The 14,014-nt window shown below is 30.2% G+C and overlaps 1 protein-coding gene across 9 annotated transcripts in view; it reads right to left on the reverse strand.

The window, feature by feature from the left end:
* Window positions 1-14,014, reverse strand: part of LOC147816233 (histone deacetylase 9-like) — a 163,336-nt gene that overhangs the window by 133,470 nt on the left and 15,852 nt on the right. For 3 of the 9 annotated variants that reach the window (XM_087158406.1, XM_087158401.1, XM_087158405.1), the window contains exons 7-10: window positions 10,883-12,619; window positions 5,156-5,244; window positions 1,681-2,089; window positions 80-163 (exon numbers count right to left, since the gene is read on the reverse strand). In XM_087158406.1, coding sequence (XP_087014532.1) covers window positions 12,585-12,619 — 35 coding nt within the window. In that variant the 3' untranslated portion in view covers window positions 80-163; window positions 1,681-2,089; window positions 5,156-5,244; window positions 10,883-12,584. Of the gene's footprint in view, window positions 1-79; window positions 164-1,680; window positions 2,090-2,263; window positions 2,706-5,155; window positions 5,570-7,056; window positions 7,970-10,882; window positions 12,620-14,014 lie in introns of those variants that run through there. The other 6 variants (XM_087158404.1, XM_087158402.1, XM_087158403.1 and 3 more) reach the window with 6 other exon arrangements.

Here is a 14,014-nt window from a genome sequence, read left to right on the forward strand (position 1 = left end):
AAGTGAAAATTGAACTAAATATTTGGTCTGAACAAGTTGAGGTCTTAAAATTAATGGAACATGAGAATGAAATTCGTACCTGAGTTATGGTTTATCACATGTTGTACCTCCATCAACGTCATCGCTCTTCTCTAACGGGAAAAGAAGGCCACAACTATAAAAACTGCAAAGAAAATTATAAGAGAACAAATGTGGTTATCGGTATTTCAAATCATAAAATTGAATTAAAAATTTAATAGAAAATTAACGACACTTATATTTTACATAACGAATGTGTGCACTGGTCAAAAGATCACGGGAAAAGGTAGAAACGAAACATCAACTTATAGTTTGTCTATTTAAAGAACTCCCCTTAGGACAAAGTCTAAAGCAGTCTAATGCTGTGGAAACTAGAAAAATAGCAGAAATAGTTTATCACAAGAGGGTGCTTTTTTTCTTCCCTGATTCCCTTTCTTTCACCAAACCTATCTTAAATATTGACACAACACTCTTACTTGAAATAGTTTAACTTTGTCATCGTCTCTGCTCCAGACGAATGGCGGGTGGAGTTCCTTCCATAGACAGACTGTATAAGAGATGGTTTAAGTAAGTCTTTCATTTGTTTTGAAAAGACGGACTGTGATTTGCTTTGCTTAATTATGTTTATACGCATTAGTAAAAAACAATAAGGTAAAACATTAAAAAAGTCAATAAAATTTTGCTTTTAAATAAAGGAGTGTTTTTTTTTAAAAAAAAAACTCTTTTGACTACTTAAGAAAAGGCCAACTTTTATTGCTACCCTACTAACGTATGCTTACAATGGACGAACATTTTAAAGACACGGATAAAGGTTTACTACCATGGGGACTATCATTTGAAGGCAAAATTCAAATTCGTCATTTCAAGGACAAAAAGTTTTATAGTTTGCTCTTGTTAGGTAAGATCATTTTGCGGATGGGATAACATAAATTTTAGGCAAATTAATATACGTTAATAATTTCCCATTCCGGGCTATTTTTTGGAAGTAAGAATAAAGTGTTTTCTAAATCAAAACATAGCTAAATTTTTTTCAATCTAAAACTTTTTTGACTAATGGCAAAAGTATATCTTATATGGGTTAACAGAGTCGTAAGCTGGGCTTATATTTGTAAGCGAAATTTAATTTTGTTTTTTCTTCCGTCGAAAACTAGGTAAAATTAATTTGGAATATTATTATTATATCTTTTAATATATTTATTATAGTTTTTAAATATTATATCTTATTTCCTGGAGAAATAACGAAACATTTATTGGGATATCAATTTTTTAAATTTTGTATTAAATTCAAACTTTAGGTTATTTTGTCAAAAATCAGCGAAATCTCGTGGGCATTTTTTTAGCGGTCAAGTAAACGAGTATTTTTGGTTAAATGAAAGTTAACAATCTCCTATAATTTTTATTGCGATTTAAAACATTTTAAAAATTGTCAGAAAATTGTTCTGTTTCTAAGGTGTCACTGGAGGAACTTTTAGAAAAGGACATAAAAGCAACGCAATTTTCTTAGAGATTTTTTTCGAATAACTATTTGGGCAATAAAGCTCTTCTTATATTAAAGAAAATGAAAAAAGATTGTTCTTAAATTTTATTGAGAAGTGAAAATTGAATTTAATTTTTTAGGCGAAACAGGTGATCATTGAGGGAATATGAGAATAAAATTCGTACCTGAATTATGGTTTATCACAATCGCAATCGCTCAATCAACGTAATCACTCTTTCCTATCAGAAAAAAAAGGTCAAAACTTGTTCTGCAAAAACTGAAAAGAAAATAATAAGAGAACAAATGTGTTATTAGGAATTCCAAATAATAAATTTCAATAAAAATTTATTAAAAAAATAGCAATACTTATATTTTACAAAACGAATGTGTGCACGATGCAAAAGATCACGGGAATAGGGAGAAACGAGAGAGCAACTTTATGGTTTGTTTATTTAAAGAACTTCCCTTAGGACAAAGTCTATAGTCGTCTCCTGCTATGGAGTCGTGTCAGTTGGCAGGGGTGCCTGAGGCCAAAGAGGCACTTCATCGCGAGGTGAGGATCGCTGAGGTGGTATGCCTTCTGGTCCTTGTAGCCTAGAAATAAAAGTAAGTATTATTAAGTGGACACATTACCCGAGTAATTATCGTCAGAGATGATGCAAATTATACATACATAAATATAAATTCATAAATAATAATAAATATGAAAACAAAACGCATAAGTATAAATACGTAATTATTTAGATATATAGATAATCAAAATTATACTTTCTGTACAAAGTTTGTCAGTATAACAAAGCAACAAACAGAAGCAACAAAAAACATTCCATCACATAACGCTTATTCATTGGTCCAAAGCTTTGCTTAGTTAATAGTGGAATAACCAGAAAATAGCGGGAAACCAGAAAATAGTAATAATGGAAATAATGAAAACCAGAAAATAGCACGGATAGTTTATCACAAGAGGGCACTTTTTTCTCCCCTGATTTCCTTTCTCTCTTCACACCTGTCTCATATATTGACCCAACACTTTTAATTGAAATAGTTAAACCTCCTCACCGCCTCTGCACCAGACGAATGGCGAGTGGTGTTCTTTCCATAACGCTGCATAAGAGATGGTTAAAATTTTTAATGTGTTTTGGAACAGGTGGAATGTGATTGCCTAGCTTAATTATTTATTTATTTTAAGACAAACACTGATCGTTAAAAATAAATTATAAATTATTAAACATAAGTATTGCTTTTTGTTTTATCTTTCCTCATGTGTGTGATAGATTATTAAAGGTAGGCAAGTAAAAACAATCTGACATACAGTGTGAATTTTATTTCGCTGTTAGGTATATTTCCAGAAGCCGATATGTGTAATATGTTCCGTTGTTGAAAGGTACTCATTCGTTAGGAGGAATCAAGAAAATCGTTATATGCATGTGACGTTAAATTTTGATATTACGCACTACCGATGGTATTATGATAATTCGCACAGTTTTAATAAAGAATTTTAAAGCGTATTTCCCGTAGTTTTAGAAAATATTTTTACTAGTAGTAGTACACCGAGAAGGATAACAATTAATATAGCTGTTTTAATTGCGTGGGTATATTCCTTTCAGTTTTGTGAAAGATTTCGTAGTGATGTTCATTGCTGATTAATTGATTTTTTTTATTCATCCCGTACTGAGAATGAGTATTATCACTAGTCATAAAATAAAGGTTAATGTTATGATTTTGCTGCCGGAAACAAGCATTGTGCAAATGTTATTAATTTAAAATATGTTAAGTCTGGAAAAAATATTGCGCAGAAGTGGTTATTAATTAAAATATGTTACTCCTAAAACTGATATAGGGATGAATAAGTACATAAAATATGGAGTTGTAAATGAAACAAAAAGAAATGGTACGATATGAAAATTTATAAGCTATGGATAGAGCGGTCGCTTTCCAATGAGGTGAACCGGGTTCGAATCCCGGCGATGACGGGTCGAGGCGAAACCGCATCCGGCTTGCACCGACCACAGTGCCGACGAAAAATATCCTCAGTGGTAGACGGATCATGGGTTGGAGTCCCCTTGCCGTCGGGCTAACCGTGGGAGGTTTTCATCTCCCTGTAACGCTAATGCGAGTTAGTTCCATCAAAAAGTCCTCCATGAAGGCAGATTTCTCTCAAGACTTAATCCAGGAGTTCCCTTGTCTTCTGGATAGGGTGATAAATTACAGGTCAACGGAGTTGAACATGGGTCATTGTAAAGCCGAAAATTGGGTCGGCTGTACAAAGACTATTATAAAATCGAAACGCCATGTGGATTTACGATACTATAAGCGTCAATTGAGAAGTGATTATTTAAAAGGGGAAGTGTAGAAATAATATTAACTGATGAGTAAACGGAATTTTTAAAACCCCAAGTAAAATGGTAGCAATTAAACTCTGAATCAGCTGGTTATTCAGGGCTTTATTAGCAATAACTGCCCAAAAAACACAATGAAATAAGTGCAATAAAACTTGCAAAAGTAAATAAGGGTTATAATATGCGGATAAGTAAATAAGTGCATTAAAAAAAAACATCTAGATTTTCTTTTAAAATGACGTGAAAATTCGTAGCAATGAATGAATGATTGAAAGACTGCATGGATTAACGAATATCGGCGCAAACCGAGTGTGTCAGAGTGATTTCTAGGATCTGCTATTCGAACTTCACGTGCTGTAATAACATCAATACTAAAAATGAAAAACTAGAATATCATAATAACTAAGCTGTAAGAAACATCGAAATTTTTAAAGAAAAGTAGAAATTCGTAGCTATAATGTCGAAAAGAGTGATCAAAACATATTTATGAAAGAATCGGTGCGAGTTGTGAGCGATGATAAAGTCAAATGGGTGATTTAGAATTTTCGTGTGAGCAATATATTAAAAATATTGGATAAATTTTATTTCAACGAAATTAAAAAGAATAATAACACTAAGAGGGACAAATGTACCGCATTAATTAATTCGTTTACTACAAATCTGAATTTGTAACTTAATAAAATATGACTGTGAGTGGGGATTAACATGATGTTTTAAAAAAAAAATAAAGAAAGAACATGATTTCTCTAGAGCGAACTATCTTTTAAACTTTCACAAATTCGGATTTTTTTTATTTTATTTTATAATCACTTTATTTGAAATTCTACCTGAAGCCAGTCATTATCGATGACATTATCATTATCGATGTCATTATCGATTTTTTTAAATTCTCAAATGAGAACAGAAAAATCATGAGCATTTCTATCCCATCTGATTCACGAGAAAGGCATCTTTTGAATATCTGCAGCGAAAAAATAATCCTTCAAAAATTTATGAAGGAAAGAAAACGAAAATATTTTATTCCTCAAAAGAAAAATCTTTTCTGCGAGGACCATATAACGATTCTGCCATCGGCCCTGTTCTTCATTAAACATGTAAAATAATAGGCAATTCCATACACGCTACGGACTGACTAAATGGATTGTGAAAACCAAGCTTTTTGCGTTCGTGGTGAAAATCGACGTAGTGTGAAAGAATCTAATTTTCGAAAAAGAAACTGATCGCAACGTTGGGCACAAAGTGTTTTTAAAAACAAAAAGAAATACAAATTCTACTGCAACTAGAAATTGTAATTTATGGAAAAAGAGAATAAAATTCTTACCAGAACTATGTAGCACCATATTATGCAGCGCAATCATCTATTATGCAGCGCAATCTTTCCGATCTAAAGAATAACGGCAACAAATTGTCCTGCAAAAAATGCAGAGAAAACAATAAATATAAACAAATGTTCTAATAAGCATTTCAAATAATAAAATTTAATAAAAATTTATTAATTAATTCACAACACTTTTAATTTACAAAACGAATGTGTGCATGGTGTGAAAGACTACTGGGAAGCAAATGAATAACAAAGAAGAGATGTCTTAAGTTTTTAAAATGCTTTGATAAGACTTGTTCTTGATTAGTTCTTTAATATAAATACTGAGCATAAAGAATAAATTAAAAAACCATTAAGCATATGTATTGCTTTTTAGTTTTTCTTTCCATCACAAAGCATGCATACGACTTGTTATTAATGGTAGACACGAAAAGACGCAAGATATGCAGACTTGTGTGCTCTCAAATGGAGTTCCATGAAAAAGCTAGAGGTCTAAGACCTAGGACTTTTTTTAAAGTTTTCTTTAAACATTTTTGAGACCTACAAGTTATACTTAGATCCAATCACTAAATCTTTATTTTCTTGATATTTCGGATGTCATTAAGAAATAATTTAAAGCGAAATTAAGGAATTATACTAAAGCCAAAGAAAGATAAATGGTAAATACTTTTTTCAGAAAAAAACAATTTTTCCTATAATGTATTGAATAAATTGTTGAAAAGACACACAGTTTATATAAAATTTCTTTAGTATTTTCCAACAGCGATGTTCACATCAAAAGGAAATAACTTATTCGTTAGTAAAGAAATGTGCTTCAAACAGCTATTTTCAACATTCATATAAGTTCTTTATAGCTTTCATTTCAACAAAAGGCAAACTTCGGCTTATTTCATTCATTTTTACCTTATGTATATAGGATGAAAAAAATATCTTATCAAGATTCAGCTTAAGGATTGTGAATTTAACTTTCGAACATCAAACCCAATTTAATATACGAAATCGCATTTTTCAATTTTAAAGATATGAAAAACATTCATTCCTCTTTTTAAATATTTTGAAAATAAAATAGTCCTTTATTGGTTAATAAATTTATAATTGACTTTTAATAGTTTTTAATAATTAGTCCTCCTTTGGTTTCATATTCACAACTGCTAATGAACTTAATTTTATTTTCATTTTATAACTGGCGTCGAACAGTCGATCCAATGTTTTTGAGCTTACGACTACTAATATTCCGTAGCCTTGTAATTTTGAACCAAATTCAGAAGACAATGGAACTCCTGAGTCAAGTATTGGGAGAAGTTTGTCTTTGTGGAGGACTTTTTGATAGAACTAACACGCATTTGCGTTAAATAGAGAGGAAGACCACGAAAACCTCCGATGGTTAGCCTGACGGCAAAGGGACTTCAACCCATGATTCATTTACCACTGCGGATAATTTAGGTCAGTACTGTGGTCGGTGCGAGCCGGGTGCGGAATTTGTATCGACCAGTCAAGGCTGGGATTCGAACCCGGTAAAAGAAGTTTGATCATTAAGGGTTTTCACAGATCAAAAATATTGTAAACCGCTAAGCTAAAGTATCGCAGAATAATTTAAAATGTTACTTCGATTCAAACTCTTAGCTAACCAAACTGATTAATTTATCACTGGCTCGGGCCTAAAGCGTTTGCCTTCCAATGAGGTGACCAGGTTCAAATTCCAGCTATGGCTGGTCTATACGAATTCCGGCTTGCACGAACCACAGTGCTGACGTAAAATATCCTCAGTGGTAGATGGATCATGGGTGAGAGTTACCTGGCCGCCAAGCTAACCATGAGAAGTTTTCGAGGTTTTCCTCTCCATATAATGCAAGCGCGGGTTAGTTGCATCAAAATGACCTCCATGAAGGCAAATTTCTCACAGTACTTAATCCGGGAATTCTCTTGTCTTCTGAATTGGGTTCAAAATGACAAGGTTACGGAGTTCAACATTAGTAGGAGAGAGTGGGGTCAATTGTAACATTTTTTACTTAACTATTTTTAACCAACTTTGTTAATTGACAGACGATCATCTGTCAATTAACTTTACTCGAGTAAAGTAGACTATCCTCTACTAGAAAAAAAAATAAATACCTTATTTTAAATGTTATTATATTAGTTATTAACAATTTTTGACAGTCGTGAACTTGTTACAATCGTCCTCACTTACGGAGTCAATTGTAACAGTTCATAAATTCAACTTAAACATAGTTAATTATACATATTATCATAGTTGTGATATATTTCTTTATTGGTCAAAATAGTAATAATATTTTAGGAGTAAAAATAATAATGAGCAGAGACCTAAAGGGTTAAACTTTTAACTTTAAGGGGTTAAAAATTTTAATTTATGCTGTGAAAGGTGACAAATAAAATAATGCTAATGCAACATAATATAAATGATATAGGAAACTATTGGTGGTTCTTAAAGAGTTAAGTAATGATTTGTAAACGTAAAATTATTAATTTTCAGCTGTTACAATCGTCCCTTTACTTCTTGTTACAATCGTCTCCAAGACGCCATTTCAGCTTCATTTGGCAAAAACAATGCTAGTTAATCAACAAAACTAATTTTTTTTATTGAAATGTTAATTAAGGTGTCCACTTACATATTCGGTTAATAATTTTTATTTGTTTAAACAAAATTACTTTGTTACAATATAATATTCTAATACCAAAAAAAGTACTTGCGTAGTGTGAAAATATCTTTTGTGATGTAACTCTTTCAAAAGTACATAAAAATGGTTGCCAGCAGGGGTGTACATGTAGATTTATTAAATACACCTTGTGCGCCACCTAGGAACCAAATCTAGAATCAGACACTCGAAATTTTTGCTCTGTTACAATTGACCACACTCTCCCCTAGTCTTAAGCCCGAAAAATTGGGTTACCTGTTTAACGACGGTTGTAAAATAAAATCAATTTGTAGAAGTTAGGTACAAAATGTTTAGACTGTAACTTTTTTAGCAGTTGAGAACATAAAAAGTTTTGACAGGCTAACAATTCCGTATTTAACGGTTAATGTTTGGTGTAAAATTAAAACACGTGGTTGTTTGGTCATAAATAAGTGAAAACTATTTTTTGACCTTATCTAACGACTAGGACTGGGCTATAAATCGATATATCGTGACATATCGATTTAACACCTATATCGGCAAACCGATACAGCAACTTTCATTCCAAGCGATGCATCAGAATTTAAGAATTTAAATTTAAGCCGTCGAGTGAAGAAGACGATATAACGATATAGCGATACACGCAAGGACTTTCTCTTACGTTCCGATGCCAACTCGCGCTGTGGAAGACGATATTGTTTCGTTATGTTGAGACGGCCTTGACTGATGAGCGGTAGAATCAGAATCACTTTTGAGACCTTATATCGTTATATCACATGTTCGTTTTCGCACCTTCGCGATTTGAAATCGTTTCTTGTAGATTATTTTCAATGGGATTAACTTCGTGATCGCCGTCGTAACCTTGTTCTGAACGCAATCTATTATTGAAAAGAATTTATAAAGAAAAGTTTCTTCATTAATTAGGTAAGTTTTTTATTTATTTTCTGACAAAACTTTTTTTATATTTTTAAATGTGAAAATTATCGGAAATCTAATTTAAGGCACCCATAAGGAATTAAATTACAAAGTAAATAAATTTGTTAGGTTATTTTTTTACTTTCTTTTAATTTATTAAAAACCTTTCGGATAAAACTTCTAATAATTTAATGGGCTTCTATTACTGATTTTAAATTTATAAATCTTGAGTTGTTTTTATTTTTAGAAATAAAGTTAAAACAAAACTTATTTTTTGGACATAAGTCAATAAACTTTATTTGTTCAAAAGAATTTGAAAAGCTTGCGAATTTTATTCATTTCTTTTTTTTTTATCAATTACTACTTCGTTTTATTAGAGAGTAAAATCATTATTTTTTTTTAATTTTCGTTTTATATTATTAGTTAATTAGCTAAATATATTACCGAATATCACAATTCTTTTGTTTTTATTTTTAAGAATTTAATTAAGAAACTTTGCCTTACTTTGTTTTTCGTTCGTTCATTATTTAATTTAATTTAATTATTCATATGAAATAATAATAAAAATAGTGTTTAAGAAGCATTTTTTTTCTAAAATTTATTTAGCTCTTTGTTTTAAGCATACAAATAATTTTTTAACGAACTTATTTTTTAAATTTTGTTCCTATGCTGTTAGGTAAATATATTGATAAATTTCACTTTTATTTATTTTTTTTATTTTTAAACTAAGAAATCTTTTGTTATTTGCGTGATCATTTTTAGAAAATATAACAAAACTTGTGTTTATTTCTTCATTAAGAATTTGAACATTACGATCGAACTTAATAATTCTGTAATTATTTACGCATAATAGTACAAGCAAATATTGATTTGTTAAAAAAAGTTTCTTTTTTTTAAAAAAAAAAATATTTTTAACACTTTGTTTTAAGTGTATAATGAATTTCTTAACAAACCTTTTTTTTAATTTTTTAAATTTTCTTTCAATAATTTCAGCTAGATATCTTTATAAAATTCCCTTTTTATTTTTAAACTGAGAAATCTTTCAGAGAACGAAAATTTTAAGAAATTATTACAATTCTTATGTTTACTTTTTAGTTAAAAATTTGAACATTTTTAATTTTAAACTTCGGCTTTTAGTCAATCTAACTTTTATTTTAATTAAAATATATTTTGAAATTTTAAAATCAGCTTTTGTTTAATAACAATATTTTTTTTCATTAAGGGTGTTTTAGGGGTTAACTTAAATTAAGACTGCTTATACCTTATAAACGATAAAGAAGTGCAAATATTTCATTCTGTATCTACACACATTTTTTCAATAAATATTTTAAGCAAGATTTGTACATCTTAGTCAATTTATTTAATATCTTTCTTTAGCAAAACATATATATTTTCAAATTTATAAATTGATTTAAATCAATATGCGTATGAAATCTTGATAAAAATCTGACTTTCTGTGCCTTAAAGTAAATGAAATTCAAAAATACTATATCGCGATACATCGCTATATCGCGATGCAAAACTGACGATATATCACGATATATAATTTCTAATATCGCCCAGTCCTACTAACGACAATTTATTTTTTGATCTAACGTAAGGTGGTTCAATAAAAATAACACCGGCACACAACCCTGTACTTTATCTTTCCGGATCCAACCAGTTGACCGCTGCCACCAGAATTTTATTTTGAGAGAGAAATTTTATTGAAACTTTTGTATTTCTGGATCATACGTTGATTAAAACTTGCTTTTAAACTTCTTGTCGCATGAGCAAACGATTTTCTACTATAGCGCCTACTTTTGAATAAAAAAATAAAAAAAACAATCTTGTGTTTCGTAGGTCAGAACTCAGCTAAAATTTGATTCGCTTATAACCGTTTTTTAACTGTGATGGCTAACAAAAATTTTTGTCGAAAATTTTGTTTGACAAAATACGTAAAGAAGGAAACTATCAGTTTTATTTAAAATTTTAAATCTAATTATGTCATAAAAGTGCTTATTTTTCTATTCAAGGAAATTGTATAAAATATAGTGTATATTAGGTATTCATTTTTCTGGGTTACTTTTTAGTTTGAAGTTGTTTATTAACTGTATCGTGAAATATGTTTTCAGGGTTTAAATTTAACTGCAGGATATGAAATAATTGACAAAATGGATTAAAATTAAACTTTACTTACAGAATAAGCAGAAAGCATCTTTCTTTAGTATCTAAACTCATATTAGGAGGTTCAAAATCATTCTGGAATTAATCTCAGTCACACAGATTCCAAATAACGAACTAGATCCAATTTTGTCAGGTTGTTTCCTATTTATCAGACTACTGTGAAGAAACATATCCTACAAACCTAAATTACATTACATTATAATAAACTAGAGACAACATTGATATCAAATAATTTAAAGTCCCAAAAAACCAAAAAATTTAAAAAATCTGAAAAAATTAATAAAATCTGAAAAGAAATTAAGTTAACGACATTAAAAGCACACAGTACAAGGAAAACGACTTAACAATCACTAAACTAATAAACACAGAGATAAAAAAAACATGGGGTGGAAAACTAATTTACATCGGATCAAACCAAGAAAAAAAAATCTGAATAGCAGAACATTAAAAAAAATTCCTCGAAATATCTATCAAACACATTAAAAACACTTTAAGAAATTGTAAAAAATAAATAAATAAATAAAAAGGTTGAAAAAAATTGTAAAAATATACATACTTTTTTATTAAATAATGGAAATATTATAAAAGTGAACCCAGTGAAAGATGAAAATCAAGCATAAACAAGATAATATAAACAAAAAGGAACAAAAACAACGAACACAAATTTCATTCGATGCACAGAAAGAAAAATGCTACCATTAAAAACATAAACAAGATCACACACACTGGAACGAAATCGAAGAAACATTAGGAAAAAGTGGTATACCAATTAGAAAAACAAAACACCCATTCATAAAGCTAAAAAAAAAAAAATTGGGAAAAGAAACATTGGAGAGAAAAATTATCCAAAAAAATAAATAAATTAACCATTGAAAAAAAAACGAACAGAGATTGTAAATGAAAAGCCAACACGCATTGGAAGTGAAAACCAAACACACATCTGCATGAAACCCAACCACAAACTAACATAAAAGTGAAAAACGTCTTAAAAAATTCATCTATTTGAAAAACACTAGAAAACAGAGTGAAAAGAAGAATAGAGAAAAGGGTGGAAAAATTGGATTAAAGATTTGGATCAATTGGACTGGAGAATCATGAAGTATGGAGAAAGTAAAATAAAAAAATAAAATAAAAAAGAAATGAATAAAGGAAACATAACTCGAACAAACAGAGATCTAATACTAATATAAAAATTAATAGATATAATAATTAGAATTTGAAAACGGAAATAAAATAAAATGAAATTCGTCGCTTGTAATTCGAATAAAAAGAAAAAGGAAATACGTCAAAAATCCGATGAAAAAAATTAGAATAATGGATAAAAGCGTTCGATGTCGAATGTTGTTAAAACGGAATGAACAAAATTCGCCGCATGTAAAAGCGGGCAAATCTCGAACGTATGTTGCGAGCGGCACGCTGGAACGAAAATGTGCTAGTCGTCGGAAAAAAGAAAAACCCGAAATAAATTAATTCTGTTTCATATCCAAAGAAAAAAATGCATTAAAGCCACTTTACCTCATTCCAGCAATAAATGTGCGTGTACTTCCAGTATCGCACCAAGCATAACTCAGGATAAATAAATGTCTTACCTTACAAGTGTGAACTTACCTATCAACATCAGTACAAAAAGAACGCCCTTCAAAAAGTCTTTTTAAAGTTAAATTAAAACTTACCAATACTTTTTAGTTACTTTATATTGATTCATTTCATGAATGTTAGACACATAAATACTGAAGTTTATCTTCTGATTCTAGTTAGGAAAAATGAAGAAAATTAAATTCTATTCATAATGGCAAATCATAATATTGAATTGCATTTATTAATACTCATTCATTTAAGAAAAATAGTTTGTTCCTTATGCATAGCAATTTACTCAAACAAGATATATTTAAACATTGAAAGTAAAAAACATATTTACAGCAACGATTGTTTTGAAAAATACTTTGAAATGTGTAGTCTATTGCGATGTATTATAGCAGTCGTGAAACTTCTCAGCACCTTTGTTATCATTTGTAAACTTAATAAAGTTTAAAATAAAACATTGAAGTAATCTTTCATAGTCTTGAATTTTAATTATTTAATGTATTCATAGGAATCAAATCGTTTATAATAAATTGTATTCACATAGCAGAGCTACCAACATAGTTTCAAAGAAGAAAGTAAAAAAGGACCATCTTGTAGTTAAAAATATAACTTAAGAGGAAAATGTATATTTAAAACCATTTACATTCAGTTACTACAGCAAATCATTTAGTCAAGTCTATTTTTTTTTTTTGTAAAATGTTGCTTAAACAGGATTGATTAACAAGGGAAAGACTCGATTTGAGAAATTCACAATGTAAGGAAACGTGGTTTAATAGAAGCATAGCTTGAGGGTGCTCACCTCTTAAAATTACCTCCAAAGAAAAGAATTTTAAAATGTAAGCGTTCCTTATACGAGGGTTGCTATTTATATTTCTAGCCTTGGCAACAGTAAGTGTTGCTAGGCCACCGCAGACGATTTCAATCGAAAGTTTGATATTTTTCAACATAAATTCAGCAGACAATTTACCATTATAGCTTCATTTGTGCTGTTGACAGTAAATTGAATCGTGAACATTTTCGTGCCATTATTTTTCATAACTTTCGACGTGGATTGTCAAGACAAGAGTGCTTCGATGAACTTAATTCTTTATTCAGCGATAAAGCGCCATCCTACAGCACTGTAAAAAATTGGTATAACGAATTTAATCGTGGTCGATGTTCGATCCAGGACGAATCCCGTGCAGGTCGTCCAAAATCCGTTGTTGTGCCAGAAAAGATCGATGCTGTGCGTGAACTGATAAAGCAAGATCGTCATGTGACATACCGTGAGATAGAGGAGTCTTTGGATATTAGTATGACTAGCATCAATAAAATATTGCATGAACATTTGAGCGTAAAAAAAATTTGTTCGCTTGGATCCCGCATAATCTGACAAACGCTCAAAAAAAGGCTCGTGTCGAATGGTGCAAGGAAATGTTGGAAAAATACGTTCAAGGCACATCAAAGGCTGTGTATAACATCTACACAGGTGACGAATCATAGATCTATGCATATGAGCCGGAAACAAAACAGCAATCAACTGTATGGGTCTTCCAAGACGAGGCAAAACCAACAAAAGTTG

The sequence above is a fragment of the Parasteatoda tepidariorum genome, chromosome 2, assembly GCF_982258835.1.
Source record: "Parasteatoda tepidariorum strain Cologne lab strain chromosome 2, Ptep-v5.0, whole genome shotgun sequence".
NCBI lineage: Eukaryota > Metazoa > Arthropoda > Arachnida > Araneae > Theridiidae > Parasteatoda > Parasteatoda tepidariorum.